We start from the raw sequence: 16,052 nt of genomic DNA, 5'->3' as shown, positions 1-16,052 counted from the left end.
ATGGGGGGGATGAACTTGTTCTCAAATTATGATTCCCATATATGAAGATGTCTTGGCCTTTTATAAAAATACAAATTTTATAAGCAGACAGTACAATTTGAAACTATATTCCTGACATGCTAGCAAACAGCAATTCCTTTGGAAAGGGTTTAATAATGTGGTAATGTTTATGTCGAGTGGGCTTACAGTGTCACACTTGAATCTAATAAAGTGGACATCCATCATGTTGCAATAAAGGGAAGAGCTTCTAATTAAAGTAGGACATCATTTGCAGGATTAAAGACATTTAGTGTAATTGAAAAGTGTTAATGCCCTATTTTATCCTCTTCCATTGGTATGACTTCAAGGGTAAAAACATTTTAAGGTGAAAATGTGTCTTATGCCTTTAATTGAATGTTTTTACCCTCTGATTGTCATGTATTGAAACTGTTTAATTACAAACCTGGAAAATTAATTACTCTATCGAGAAACAGATCCCAGAGGGTTATAATGTTCTTTTTTTGTAAGTAAATACAACATAAAAATTGATATGTCCTTATTTATAATCCATCTTGGAAACATATCTCAATGTGATTTATTATGCCCAAATGTTTTTCTTAATTGAACAACAGTAACACAATATAGGTCATCCAAATTATTATTATTATAGACATCATAAAAGAACTTTAAAACATGTTTTGTTCTACTTGTACCTAATTTAAGATGTATCATAAGTTGGGACTGGGCGGTAGCTCACCTGGTTAAGCATACACACTACAATGTATAAGGACCTGGGCTCAAGCCCCTGGTCCCCACAGGCAGGGGGGAAACTTCATGAGTGATGAAGTAGGAATGCAGGTGTATCTCTGTATTCTTCTTCCCTCTCAATTTCTGTCTCTATCCAATGATAAATAAGTAGAATGAAAAACATAATAAAAATAAAATTTAAGATATATCATAAACTAAAATGAGTTGATTTTTAAATAAATCTATATTGATTTCTATAGATAATAGTCCATCTCAGAAACATTCTACATCTTTTTATTTTCAAGGACCTGCTTAATCTTATATAGACTAGAATTTGTTTATAACTTATTTCAAAACTGTGAAATACATGGTAAAAAATCATGAAAGGTTGTCTGGGAGGTGGCACAGTGCATAGGCCTTTGGACTCTCAAGCATGAGGTCCTGAGTTCAGTCCCAGGCAGCACATGTACCAGAGTGATGTCTGGTTCTTTGTTTCTCTCCTATATTTCTCATTTATAAATGAATATAATCTTTAAATATATATAAAAATCATGAAAGTTAGATAAAAAGAAATCAGAGCACCACCCCACCATAGGCAGTGCTCATGAACATACAGAGAGCCTCCTGCTTGTAATCCATGCACCCTACCTGCTACACCACTTTCCCAGCCCATAGAGCTGTTGACTGCAGGAAACTCTTAGCAGGTGTAGATTTGCTTGGCTATGTTGATTTCACTCCATAATTTACATATGTTTAGGAGGTACTAGCTAATCCATAAAAGTATTCAAAATCAGGAAAATGTTTTTATCCACTAGCACTATACAGTCTATAAAATCCAGGTATAAATAATGTTTCATCCTTGAATCTCATGATGTCTTGCATTGTGAATTAAGAGAGGCATTATTGTACCTGTTTCACAAATGAAAAAAAAAACACAAAACTTTATTTCCAAGACTATCAGTAACTAGCAAAAAGCCGGGGAAAGAGTTGCTGGTTAAAAGAAGGGTTTAGATTTATTAGATAACTTCTTAAACCTAGAGCATGCTGATTTCTAAGAGTATTTTATTTTTCCCAAAACTTCAAATAAGGTCCTTTTCCTTCCTCCTCCTCCTCATCCTCCTCCTCCTCCTCCTTCTTCTCCTTCTTCTTCTTCTTCTCCTTCTTCTCCTTCTCCTCCTCCTCCTTCTTCATCTCCTCTCTCTCTCTCTCTCTCTCTCTCTCTCTCTCTCTCTCTTTCTCTCTGTTTCTCTTTCTCTCTCTTTCCTTTGCCACCCAATTACTTGCACTGTCAGCACTAAAAGTCTACCACTCCTGGTGAACATTTTTTTTCCTTTATATTTTATTGGATAGAATAGAGAGAAATTGAGAAAGGAGGAGATTGAGATGAAGAGAGAAAAACAGATTCCTACATACCTGCTTACTGGTTGAAGGGTCCTATCTGCAGATGGGGAACAGGGTTCAAACATTGCATATAATAATATGTGCACTCACCTGAGTGTGACAATGCCTGACCCTTAAACATCAAGTTTCTGAAAATCTATGTGTTTCCCTTTGCCCTGTCATATCCCCATAATTGCAATAGCTATTGTTTATGTGATTTTTCCATCTGAATGGAAAATAGTATTGATGAGATTACAATTGCTTTACAGAACCTGCTTTTCCCAAACCAACCTCAGCAGCCCAACAGTAGATGCTCTGTGTCACCAAAAGGAGACCTCACCATCACCAACATCCAGCATTCAGATGCTGGTTATTACATCTGCCAGGCCCTCACTGTGGCAGGAAGCATTCTAGCAAAAGCTCAACTGGAAGTTACTGATGGTATGACATTACTGTGAGAATGATCTTAGGGTTATAATGATTTCTATTTCAAGGTTGACATTATACATGTAGAACTTTTTGGTTTGTTAAGTTACATCATTGAAATTAATGCTTATTTTATAAGTGTATATGTACATCTTCTTTCTCGTTTTCCCGAACTTGATGATAATTATTTTCTCAAACAATAGCCCATCTTACTTTATATTTTAAAACACTTTGCTGTACCATTTTAAAGGAATGATTTCATATTCATTGCATATAGATGGAGTTTATTTAGTTCTATATTAACATGTTCCTAACAAATATTGATAAATTTACCTGGGTCCATGCTCCCAGAGGGATAGAGAATGGGAAAGCTATCAGGGGAGGGGATGGGATATGGAGATTGGGTGGTGTGAATTGTGTGGAGTTGTACCCCTCCTACCCTATGGTTTTGTTAATTTATCCTTTTTTAAATAAAAAAAATAAAAAAAGCTAAAAAACTTACCAGTAGAAGTGATAGCATCTTTACTATTATAAGTAGAAACAGAAATGTGTATTTAATTAATCACATTATGACATCTTGTGACTTTTTTATTATACATGCACTATTAATTGAATTTTCCAGAAACTAATGATGAGTGTTAAAACTTTTGTTTTTCATTTGTACATGGACTTTTAAACTTCTCTCCTGTACGTTGACTGGTGAAATATAATAGCATTACTTTGTTCCCTTCCTGAGTCTCTTCTTTCTCCACAGGCAACTCTTTTATGCCCTTTCATATAAATCAAATTTGCATGTGGATTATGAGATCATTTAAAATTAATACAGAGGCAATAGTTTTTAATGGCCATCATGCTATTGCCTGATTCCACTCCATGTCAAGAATGGAAATACATAGAATAGACAAACATTGGCATGGACACATTGAGTCACTAATGGCTACACCTACAGATGCTTACTGCTGTGTGGTTGAAAATGAAGTCACGTTCAAGGGTAGCAATGAAAAAGTCTTATCTGGATGGACAAGAAGATCCATTATACCTCTGTATACCTTTAAAAGAATAAAATAAATCTGTTAATTATTTTTTTTCTGTTCCTGTGTTCTGTGCTAGAACAAAAAATGTCCAGGTACACATAGATGGAAAACAAGATGTTCTGAAAACAAGCCCAAATTTCATTTTATATTGTTGTGAAATATTCCAAATATAGTTTTTTAAGGTTACTACTACAGTCTTTCTGTTGATAGTATTGTATTTCCAAATGAAACATGCTCTGAAAAAAAAAAAACAACAAATTGTATATGTAGAAAAAAAAGCTGATCAGTTAGAAGACTAAATTGATATACCTGATTTGGTTCATGAGGTAGGTGAATATTCTGAATTTTGTCTGACAATGCAATGAGAAGGAAAACTGATGAACTTGATAGTTGATGACAAAGAACTAGCTCCACCTTCATGTCTGAGGTCGAAATTAAATCAGCTTAAATCTGATGACCGAGTTGACTCCTAGCACTTCATTTAAACTGGGTTGAATATTAATCCCTACATTGATTTTTTACTTACGAAGTCTCAAAGTCAAAATCTTATTGTGAAAACATCAAATAAAGGTTAGTGACATTGATTTTGAGAGTTAAGAAATCTAACTTCCAGACCTAAACACAGTCAAGCCCACACTTACCAGCACCATTATTGTTAGGACCTTAAATCTAAATATTCGCCCATCATATTGGTTCAGGATTCATCTCAAGCAAATTAAAGACTTTTATATATAAAAGATGCTGCTGAGGATTTTTTTAACTGATTAAGTCTCTTCAGTATATTTCAAAAAAACTCCTTGAGAGGAACTTCTCGTTGATTCCTTGAAACTGCTCTTTAATTCTTCTTTAATTCCAAATAAATAGAAAAATATATTGAAAATTCTGAGCAGAGGCAATATTGAACAAGAACCAAAGAGAAAAATTCTATGTATACCTTATGTTGACCCTGAACATATTAAATGACCACACCGTGATCTTTAATAAATGTATTATTTAGTATTTATAATGAATGGTTAGAGGAAACCATGGAATTATTCACAGATTGTTGCAAAGCCTCAAATGTTTATTTAACCTCTGACTTTATGTTACCTTTCATCTGTAACAACTTTAAACTGCTAGCAGCAACAAAAAACAAGCTTGACACAAATCTCCTTTTAGCTACATCACTGTATATAACTTTCATTATTAAAGTAATTTAAAATAGGCTGAACTACTTGTTTGCATAGTAAAAATGAGGGAAATTAATTAGGGACCATTTGTATATACCTAATGATTCCAGGTATATAAAAATAAAAGCAGGAGAAAGTGTATTACCAGAATTATGTCCAGATATTTAACATGTAACAAAAAAGTAAAATTATTTAAAATTAAATTACTTCTACTCTGGCAATAAAACCCACTTTTCCCTCTTGTTTTTCTAAAGTATTTTTTACCTTTATAATTTTTATTTGGTAGGATAGAAATTGAGAGAGGAGGGGGAGATAGAAAGGAGAAAGAGAGACAGCTGCATATCTAATTTACTGATTATGAAGTGTCCTCCTCTGGAGTTGTGGAGTGGGGGCTAGAACCAGGGTCCTTGTACTCTGTCGTATGTGCACTTAACCAGGTACTCCACCTCCCAGACCCCTCTGAAGTATTTACTTTACGAGAGACACAGAAAGATCAAAGCGCTACTGTGGCATATATGATAACTGAAAGGTTTCATCATAAAACATCATCTCCATCATTCATTTTAAAAGTGATCTTTTTTTTCTGATGTATTTGGTAAATCGTTATTAAATACTTCTAATTCCACAGTAGATACTACTACAAAACAGTACATGGTACAAAACATGCAGAAATAAAAGTTTGTAAATTTATGGAAATATTATCCAGATGAACATAGGCACTAATCTGGCATGATGTAAATACAATGTAAGCAGATTTCTTTAGTGTAAGAAGCAATTCAGGGGTACCATACAAATCATAGCACTATGACCTTAAATTTAATTCCCAATTTTGAAACAAAGTATAACATTTAAACAGCAACAGAAAATTTATACTCCATATACATACTGCATCCAACAGGTGCTAGCAAGAGTGACCTTCTAGGGGTCAGGGGGTGCTGCATCTTGTTGAGCGCACGTTACAATGCATAAGAACCCAGGTTCGAGCCCTGGGTCCCCACCTGCAGGGGGAAAGCTTCACAAGTGATGAAGCAGGGGTACAGGTGTCTCTTTGTCTTTTGTCATCTCTATCACCTCCTTTTCTCTCAATTTCTAGCTGTCTCTAATCAATAAAAAAATAAAGATAATTTTTTAAAAAATTAAAAAAAGAGTGAGTTTCTGTATTACACATAAATTTATAGTCAAACTGAAACCTGATTCTAGCCATGTGATACACACTTTCCTCAATATGCATGAGAGAGAAAATGGACACTTTATGAATGATAGCTTATAGCTTTCTGTGTATTAATTTAGTGTTAATAAGCCCTTATAAAACATCAGACATTGTTCTGCTATTCTTTTAATGATAAGGAATGAAGAGTAAGTTATAAGAGAGTGATGACAACTATAATATCTAGTATTTATGTATGTGTACAGTCTGAACAGTTGAGATGATGGCGTAAGGATGCAAAATAAGTTATGAATAGTGTGTGACTTTGGGAATTTAAGTTTAATTTCATTACCAAGATCTGAAAACTACTATTGTAGTTCATGAAGTTAAAAGTAGCTCATACATACCTTTATGCTTCAGTTTTGACAGATAGACCTCCACCCATAATTCTACAAGGCCCAGCCAACCAAACACTGGCAGTAGACGGTACAGCACTACTGAAGTGTAAAGCTACTGGCGATCCTCTGCCTGTCATCAGCTGGTTAAAGGAGGGGTTTGCTTTTCTGGGTAGAGATCCAAGAGCAATAATACAAGAACAAGGGACATTGCAGATTAAGAATTTACGGGTAAGTGCAGTAGACTTGTATTTGCATCATAAGTTTAACTGCTGCCTTAGGAAAACTGTGTTGTGAATTTGAAAATGTTTCCATTAGGCTTAATTATTCATGTTGTTTTGTTGTTATATACTGATATTTTCTTATTTGAAAATTAAGAATTGGAATCAGAGGGGAGAATGACATGCTCACTATAATTCTGCAGTGCACCTAGAAAACTTTATTTTTTCAGTCCTTATCAAGTGTACACAGTCAACAGAACCAACAATTTAAGTGCATCAAGTTAACAATAGTAACTGAGCATTTGAAAAATGTTGAAAATGGCAGATGCTTCTTATTTGTATTGTAAACAAGGGAATTTGTATGAAAATGTGAATCCATTGGGTTGACTGTGTGGGAAAAACTAAAGAGAGTGAATGCTTAAGAGGTAAGGTTGGTAGTTTGTGGGAAATATTTTAGCCTAAGTTAACTGTTTTCAGTGGCTATCGATAAACTAATAAATAAACTAATATGTTGCTGAAGTTTTTCAATGTAAAAGTGAGGTTTGGGGATACAAATATTTTTATTGCTTGTGCTTTCAGACAGTCATGCTTAAGACAGTTCAAATCATACAAAGCAAACACATTTATAATCACGTTTACCTAGTTGTTTATCATTATATTACACAGCTGTATATATATATATATATATATATATATATATATATATATATATATTCCATTTTCACATTACACTGTCCCATGCATACAAATTTCAGTGTGTTAATATAAATCATATGTTATCTTTTAAATGTTAAAACGAAGGCATCAACTATTGCTCTAAGTAGAAAAACATTGTTAAACTCCGTTACAAGAACAATAAACTAGTATAGATATTCATTCTGTCTTTCTATTGATAGCAAATTAATGGTTAACCCTCGTTGAACAAAATGGGAGTCATTAAGAATTAATGCCAACTATTTGTAACACTTTAACCTCAGTCTCTGGGCTAAAGGCAGACTTGAGCCATGGAGATTAATGCATTTTCACAGTACTGCTGAATTAAAGGGTGTGTTTGAATAGTCAAGATCACCGGTAGTGTTTGAAAGAAGCAATTAAAGGTGGGTGTTAGATGGTGTCAAACAAACAGTTGAGTCTTCTGACAGGCTTCTGAGTAGTCTCTCTGAGATGCAAGCTCTTGAGGGCTTATCTGCTGGCCAACGAACTACACAGGAGAAAAGTAGGTGACAGATCGTGCCAGCATTTTAATCTTTCTTTAAAACATTTAGTTACGGATAAAAGAAGAATGTAATAGATATGAAGCAGTCCTAAGAAAAAAAAAGACATTGTTTAAAATAAATGGGCAAAACATGAATGTGAGGACGATGATGGTAACTGGAGTATGAGATTTAGCAGTGGTATTTAGGCTTTTGGTAGACTCCAAAATGAAAATGTTGTTCTTTTTTTTAAGATGACTGTGCTTAGAGGGTGATAAAATGTATTTTACAGCAATTCAGTTGTACAGTCAAGAGAGGGTTTCTGTAGGTCATATCCCTTTGTGTCTCACTATTTCTTTTTAGGTACTTAATGCAAGAGGGGGAAAATAGCATAAGGAACACTATGTTCTCCTTCTCCAGCTAATTGGCAACTGAATATGTCTTTTGAGAAGTAGACTATTCCAATACTCATTAAAGCGTACCTACCACAGCTAATGTCAGACTTACGTCTCCACACAATGACAAGGAGATGCAGTTAAGAAACATTACCTACATACTCTTCTCGCAGCATTTACACACAATAGTAAGTGCTACACTGGAGTGAGGCAGCTATAATAAAATGCAAATTTTCCCCCTCTTTCACAGACCATATTCAAATGAACATCCCATTAAAATCCAACCTCAGCTCATTATATTTCGTTTGTGAGTGATGCTTCTTAAATGCAAGGATTTCTAATGACGATAATGTGTGCACAGACACAATTGAAAGAATGGCATGTTCTACACTAGGTGTGCCTCATCATCCCTCTGCATAATGGAAGGCAACTGTATGGAGATACACTGACCCAGAGTGACAATGCTGAGCAATTTGAAACTCAGTTAAATACATAATGGAATTTCAAATCAATTAAAGGAGTAGAATGGCAGTAACATCTATGCACTAATAATTCTTCTGAGAACCAATTGTGGAAAATCATGGATATTCTAACCTTTTGACACCAACAGATATGACATCCTGTTGCCTCCCACATTCCATCATGTTTATTACAGAATTTTTTTTTTCAGTCTGACTTTGTATAAGTACCATGTCCGTTGTGCCACTGGATCTCCTCAATCTGACTTTGTTTATTAAAACAACACAGAAAATGTAAATTGAGTTCTGGAGGATGAAGCAAGATCTCCCTTAAGATCTCTCTGTCTCTTTCACTCTCTTCTCTTTTTATTAGTGATTTTAATAATGATGACCACGATCGTAAGATAACAGGGGTACAATTCCACACGGTTCCCACCACTGGAGTCTTGTGTCCCATTCCCTCCACTAGAAGCTTCCCTAGTCTTTATCACTCTGGGAGGAGGGACCAAAGATCTCTATGGGGTGCAGAAGGTGGAAGGTCTGGCTTCTGTAATTGCTTCTCCAGTGGACATGGGTGTTGGCAGATTGATCCATACTCCCAGTCTGTCACAGAATTTTGATTCTGCATCTTCTCCCTTGGTCATCTGTTCCTCTGTCCAGTTTCACGTTTCCTTCACCACCAAAATAATTGGAGTGAATTTTGTTTTTAATGAGAGACCATAGAGAGGAATTTTAATAGTATCTTTTACATAATCATGGATAAATATCTCTTACTCATCTTTGAATTTTGTCAAGACATAATCATGGATTATGATTATCCATGATTATCCCTTGACAAAATCCAAAGATGAGTAAAGATACTATCAAAATTCCTCGCTATGGTCTCATTTGTCTTCTGTGGTAAATGAGAACTACTGACATTATTAACTATTTCTAATGCATTACATTGTTAGTTTATAATAAAATATTTAACTAGTCAATAAGATGGAAATTTTATAAGTATTCTTTGAAAAAAAAACTCATGTGATGATTTCTGTGGACACTATTAACTCTAAATGTTTATGTATCTGAAAGGCCTGCATAGGGGAGAATCCTATTTATTCTGAGGACTCACTCACAAAGCCTTACATAGGGAGATAAACAGCCTTCTAGAGACCAAGGAATAGCTCACCAAGTAGAGGGTGTGCTTTGTCATGTGTGAAGTGGTGAGTCCGAACCCTTTCATCCCACAGAAGCACAAAGGGTAGCTCCATGGATGGTGAAGCAGTTCTATAGTGTTTCTCTCCTTTTTCTCTCTCTTTCAAAAGGAATGAAGGAAAGAAGAAAGGGAGGGAGGGAGGGAGCGAGGGAGGGAGGAAGGAAGGAAGGAAGGAAGGAAGGAAGGAAAGAAGGGAGGGAGGTGAAAGAGAAGTGGAGAGGAACCCAGGAGCAATGGTATCAAGCATTCCTTAGACCCAGACACAACATTAAAACCTTCTAGCAGAGGGGCTGGGTGTAGCCCAATGGGTTAAGTGCACATGGTGCAAAGTGCAAGGACCAACTTAAGGATCATGGTTCAAGCCCTTGCCTCCCCACCTGCAGGGGGTTCACTTCACAAGTGGTGAAGCAGGCCTGCAGGCTTCTTTCTCTCCCTGTCTCTCTCTTCTCCCCCCTCTCCTTTCTCTCTGCCCTATCCAACAAGGGCAACAAAAGTGGGTAAAATGGCCTCCAGGAGCCGTGGATTTGTAGTGACAGGCACAGAGCCCCAGCAATAACCCTAAAGAAAATAAAAAAAACCTTCTAGCACAAGGATTTGGGGGAAGAAGAAAAGAGAGTTTCACCTAGATGATATAAACTCCACCTTCTTTAAGAAGGATAGGGCCAATACATTTGAGGCAGCAAAAGATGATGGTGTTTCACTCTCTTGTCTCAGGAGATGTGACCAGCAGGTCAGTAATGCTTCCTTACCCTCATCCTCCACAAGCTAGACCATCCCCAGAAGTCTCACAGTAGTTTTAAAGAAGTTTTTTAAAGGGTATTTTCTAAGTCATGGAACACTTACTACCTAATACACGGCTTACATTCTGCCCTCAGATGCCATTAAATTAACCCTTTTCGCAAAAAACAATAATATATATATATATATATTGAGTATCACAGGTGTCTGTTGCCTTATAATGTCTTATATAATTATAATTATAATGCACTTATTTTATTTATTTATTAATTTACTGATAAAGACAGAGAGAAACTGAGATGGAAGGGGAAGACAGGGAGAGAAAAAAAATAAATGACACCTGCCAGCCCTGCTTTACCACTCGTGAAGCTTTCCCCCTGCAGGTGGGGGTGGGGGCTTGAACTGTGATCAGTGTGATCAATCAAGTGTACCACCACCCAGCCCACTGTTTTATTTATTTTTTAGTAATATTTAATTTTATTCAGAGTTACACTGTTACAACTTAAATATAAGTGAATTGATTTTTTTAAAGGGAATATAGTGTTTTCCCTTCGAAATAAATTATTTCTGTTACTCCAAGTCTTTAAGTGCACACATTACAATGCACAAGTGCCCAGCTTCAAGTCCCTGCTCCCCACCTCTAGGGGGGAAGCTACATGTGTAGTGAGACAGGGCTGCAGGTGTTTCCTATCTCCTTTCTTCTCTGTATCTCCTCCTCCTCTCTCTATTACTCTGTCTCTATCCAATAAGAAATAAATTTAAAAGAAAATTAAATGTCATTACCACTGCAAAAATTACAACATTGAAATTTCAGGTGCATAATAATTTTCCACATTTCTGGCTGTAATGGATAAGTTTCAGAGGAGTCACATAAAATAGACTAAGGAGAATAACTATTTTAATGCCATGGCCATGTCATCTTGCTGAAATTGTCCCGTCTGGGTTCCTTTGTCAGCCTATATATTTTTGCATACTGGGCACATTTTATCATAGAAATAGAAATTATTGGAGATAAAGAGGACAGTTTGGCATTAATGATCTCTGCAAATTTATAAATTCCTTTTTAAATTTTTTTATATATTTATTTTCCCGTTTGTTGCCCTTGTTCTTTATTGTTATTGTAGTTATTGTTGTTGTTATTTAGGTCATTGTTAGGTAGGACAGAGAGAAATGGAGAGAGGAGGGGAAGACTGAGAGGGGGAGAGAAAGACAGACACCTGCAGACCTGCTTTACTGCCTGTGAAGCAACTCTCCTGCAAGTGGGGAGCCAGGGGCTTGAACCAGGATTCTTATGCTGGTCATTGCACTTTGCACCACCTGCGTTTAACCTGCTGTGCTACCTACCGCCCAACTCCCTCATAAATTCTTTAAAAAAAAGTAATTCTCCTGAATGTTCACATTTAACTGACACAGTGAAGCCTCACCATTAAAAAAAATGTTAAAAGGTGATAAAATATATTTTCTAGATAGTTTACCAACCAAGTAGCATATAGTTATAGGACTATAACAAAAGTTGTTAAATTACTATTATGAAGGGTCGGCAGGTGGCCCACCTGGTTGAGTGCACATGTTACAGTGTACAAGGACCCAAGTTTGAACCCCCAGTCCCCACCTGCAGGGGGAAGCTTCATGAGTGGTGAAGCAGGGCTGCGTGTGTCTCTCCATCTCTCTCTCTCTATCACCTACTTCTCTTGAATTTTGGCTGTCTCTATCTGATAAGTAAATAAAATAATACATAGTTTCAAAAGAGAAACTATTATGAATGAAAAAACATCGAGAAAGTGTGTTTTAATAGCTTATGCATAGTTATGATTGCCTCTAATGAACAATTGGGGCAAGTTAATGATACCACATCTATTAAAATATTCATTTATTTAATTTTAATTTAATTGTCTTAAAAATATTTTATATTTTTATCATTTCATTGGGTCTTCATGGTTTACAGCTGTTGATACACGAGTACAATTTCTTACTTCCTCATGATAGATGTCTGCAGAACTCTCATCCCCAACTGTGTCCTTTCCCAGAATCCTGCATCAAGACCCCAATGCCTCTTCAATCCCTCCTCTCCCCACCCTCGCTAGAGTTCTTTGCTTCTGGTACACTGTACTACAAACAGTCCAATTTCCACTTTGTGTTTTCCCTTTCTCTCCTTGTTTCTTAGTATTTATTTTCTTTTAATAAGAGCGAGTTACAGAGAGAAAGATCCCAAGAGAGACCAGGCCACGGCTCAGCTCTATCTTAGGGTGGTTTCAGAGGGTGAACCTGAACCTTTGGTATCTCAGGCATGAAAGGTATTTTCTCACAAACCACTGTGCTACTCTCCTGTCCTAAAGATTTATTTGTTGGTTTAGAAGAGACACACACACAGAGAGACAGAAACAGAGGACCAGAGTATCAGTCTAGCACATGGGGCTTAACCCTACAACCTCATGCTGAGTATCCAACCCTATCGATCCACTGCTCCATCTTCCAGTCTCACATGATACAGCAACTTTTAAGTAATTAAATTATTTTATTTATTTTATCTTATTTATTTTTTGCCTCAAGGATTATCGCTGGGGCTTGCTGCCTGCACTATGAATCCACTGCTCCTGGAAGCCATTTTTCCCATTTTGTTGCCCTAGTTGCACTTGTTGTCGTTGTTACTGCTGTCATAGTTGTTGTTGTTGTTGGATAAGACAGAGGAAATCGAAAGAGGAGGGGAAGACAGAGAGGAGGAGAGAAAGACAGACACCTGCAGACCTGCTTCACCTGTCTGTGAAGCAAATCCCCTGCAGGTAGGGAGCCAGGGGCTTGAACTGGGATCCTTACATGGGCCCTTGCACTTTGCACCACGTGCACTTCACTCACTGCGCTACCACCCGACCCCCTAAGAAATTAATTTTTTCCAGGTTGGTACTGAGTGATTATTCTGGACACTAATTGAAAGCCTGTAATCCTCTCTGTTTTTGTCTGCCAGATATCTGATACAGGCACATACACATGTGTGGCTACGAGTCCAAGTGGAGAGACATCTTGGAGTGCTGTGCTGGATGTAACAGGTGAGCTCTCTGGCAGTTGTAGGAACAGAAGAAATCCTGTGTCTACTTTAGTGAGTGCATGTGGTATAGGGAAGTCAAGATGGTTTCCATCAGTTGACTTTTTAAAAATGTTTTATCGTAATGAAAAATATACAGAGAGAAAGATCCACACAAAGAGAGACCAGAGTACTGCTCAGCTCTGACTGTGGGTGGTGGTAGAGATTGAGCATGAGACCTCGAAGCCTTGGGCAGGAGAGCCTTTTGCAGAACCATTATGCTGACTCCCTGGCTTGTAATTTAATGTTACAGCTGATTTTTGCTATTTAAATTCCTTCATACTTATTCCGTAGAATTCCACATGTGGATTTTGATCCATTTATGCACGATATCCTTGTTTGTTTGCTTTCTACCTAAAGAGCAAACACCTATACCCATCTTCAGTAGAACTAAACATTTGCTAACATAGAAGAAAGCAAATATTAACATGTTCAAATAAATTACTTTCCTTCTTTTAAAGCAATGGTGCAGGTTATGTAATTAAAATGAAGTTTTTGTTTGTTTTGTGTATCCTCTACAGAATCTGGAGCAACAATCAGTAAAAGTTATGACGTAAAAGACCTTCCAGGGCCACCGTCTAAACCACAAGTCACCGATGTGACTAAGAACAGTGTTACTTTGTCCTGGCAGCCAGGTACTCCTGGAACCCTCCCGGCAAGTTCGTATATCATTGAGGCTTTCAGGTATGAGAAAGTTTCTTTCTTTCCCATTTGGTTTCTGTTTCAGCTCCTATGTCTAAAAATCCTATATAAGTTATCTTGCTGTTTCCTTCAGTGCATTTCCTGAATTTAGTTTTTGTATCTGACTTTACTAAAGTGTAGACTGCAGCAGTACCTTGTTATTTTTTAAAAAATTAAGATTAAGTCTACATTAATCATGCTTAAGACTACAAGGATCTACTTCGCAACATAATCATTTAAATCCTTTCTTTATCCTAAGAGATGCACAGATTTATGATGCTTTTTTTTTTTCCTTTTCCCTTCCCTTTCTCTTCCTTTCTAGGAAGAAGGCAAGGTACTTTTTTTTTTTTTAAGTTATAAAGCATTAATTGAGCAACTGGATCCTAGAACTGTGTTCTTAATAACTAGATTATAACTTTAAAAAATCCTAATGTTTTATACTATACATCGAAATGTATGTATTGGATATGGCTAGGAGTTCATTAAACACTGCAATTAAGAAACTGACTCCAAAAGGAAAAAACGGGAAAAAAAAAGAAAAGAAAAAGAAAACTGATTCCATGCAAGTCTGCTTGCTGAAAGAAAAACATATGTCCACTTATGTACTTGTCATTGATACAAATTTGATGCATGTTTATATGACTAGGAAATGCAACTCCAGACTTAACTCCAGTGTGCTTTTATTTGCCACAGTAAAGATAGTGATGGCCTTTTAAAAAAATATTTATTTATTTATTTATTTATTCCTTTTTGTTGCCCTTGTTGTTTTATTATTGTAGTTATTATTGTCGTCGTCATTGTTGGATAGGACAGAGAGAAATGGAAGACAGAGAAGGAAAGACAGACACCTGCAGACCTGCTTCACCACCTGTGAAGTGACTTCCCTTCAGGTGGGAAGCCGGGGGCTCTAACCAGGATCCTTATGCAGGTCCTTGCGCTTTGTGCCATGTGCACTTAACCCGCTGTGCTACTTCCCGACTCCTATTGATGGCCTTTTTTTAACCATTAGACAAAATATATATTACTTTCATTTCATGTTTCCCTAATTAAGAAATAATCAGTACATAATTTCTAGATTTCAAAAACAGTAATTTTCTGCAATTTTCATACTCTGGTGCAGAAAGACTCCTGAAGACTAAGTGGATATCCCTGAGCAAGTCATATTTTGTTGTTGTTGTTTTTGTTCATTCTCATAAAAAAAATCACATGACCAGCTCAAACAAAATATTCTTAGCTGGCAACCCAGTTGTTGCTGGCAGCTAAAAGATCCACACAAGTAGAATCAGGGATGTTTTGTTTTGCCTTTCTGAAATGAGAAATCAAAATACTTTGAACTGTGCAATTTTTATTTAAAATGCAACCTCAGGAAAATATTTACTCCATGCTTCCTGTCTTCTTTTACAGATGTAGTTTTAGAAAGCTCTATTATAATATTGCATGTAGAATTGATGCAAAAGAAAACATACCTTGTAACAGGAAAATACATTGGCATAATTTCTCTGTAGTTCATTTAATCTTTGTACAAGTTAACTATTTTCAAGATATATATATATATATCATATATATACATTTATGATAATCATATTTATTGTATAAACTTGTGATCTTGGCCTCTGTTCCCTTTACAATACTGGTTTAGTGGGGTGCCATGCATTAGCAAGAGACTGTCACATTTCCTGGGCTTAGTTTAACTTTGTTGTGCATGGAACTTCAGTTAGAGGGGCTTGGCTTTATTGTTGAATAAACTGAAATCATCCAAATGTTTCACTTACTGGGCTGAACACTTCAAATGTTTTGTGTTTATGTATGTGT

At 36.3% G+C, this 16,052-nt stretch overlaps 1 protein-coding gene across 16 annotated transcripts in view; it reads left to right on the top strand.

The window, feature by feature from the left end:
• Nucleotides 1-16,052, top strand: part of ROBO2 (roundabout guidance receptor 2) — a 1,295,155-nt gene that overhangs the window by 1,186,167 nt on the left and 92,936 nt on the right. For all 16 annotated transcript variants that reach the window (XM_060172139.1, XM_060172137.1, XM_060172131.1 and 13 more), the window contains 4 exons: nucleotides 2,376-2,547; nucleotides 6,303-6,508; nucleotides 13,443-13,524; nucleotides 14,081-14,243. In XM_060172139.1, the coding sequence (XP_060028122.1) occupies nucleotides 2,376-2,547; nucleotides 6,303-6,508; nucleotides 13,443-13,524; nucleotides 14,081-14,243 (623 nt within the window). The remainder of the gene's footprint in view (nucleotides 1-2,375; nucleotides 2,548-6,302; nucleotides 6,509-13,442; nucleotides 13,525-14,080; nucleotides 14,244-16,052) is intronic.

This window comes from Erinaceus europaeus, chromosome 14, assembly GCF_950295315.1.
Source record: "Erinaceus europaeus chromosome 14, mEriEur2.1, whole genome shotgun sequence".
NCBI lineage: Eukaryota > Metazoa > Chordata > Mammalia > Eulipotyphla > Erinaceidae > Erinaceus > Erinaceus europaeus.
Note: the sequence above shows the minus strand (reverse complement) of the source record. Positions and strands in the feature narration are given on the sequence as shown.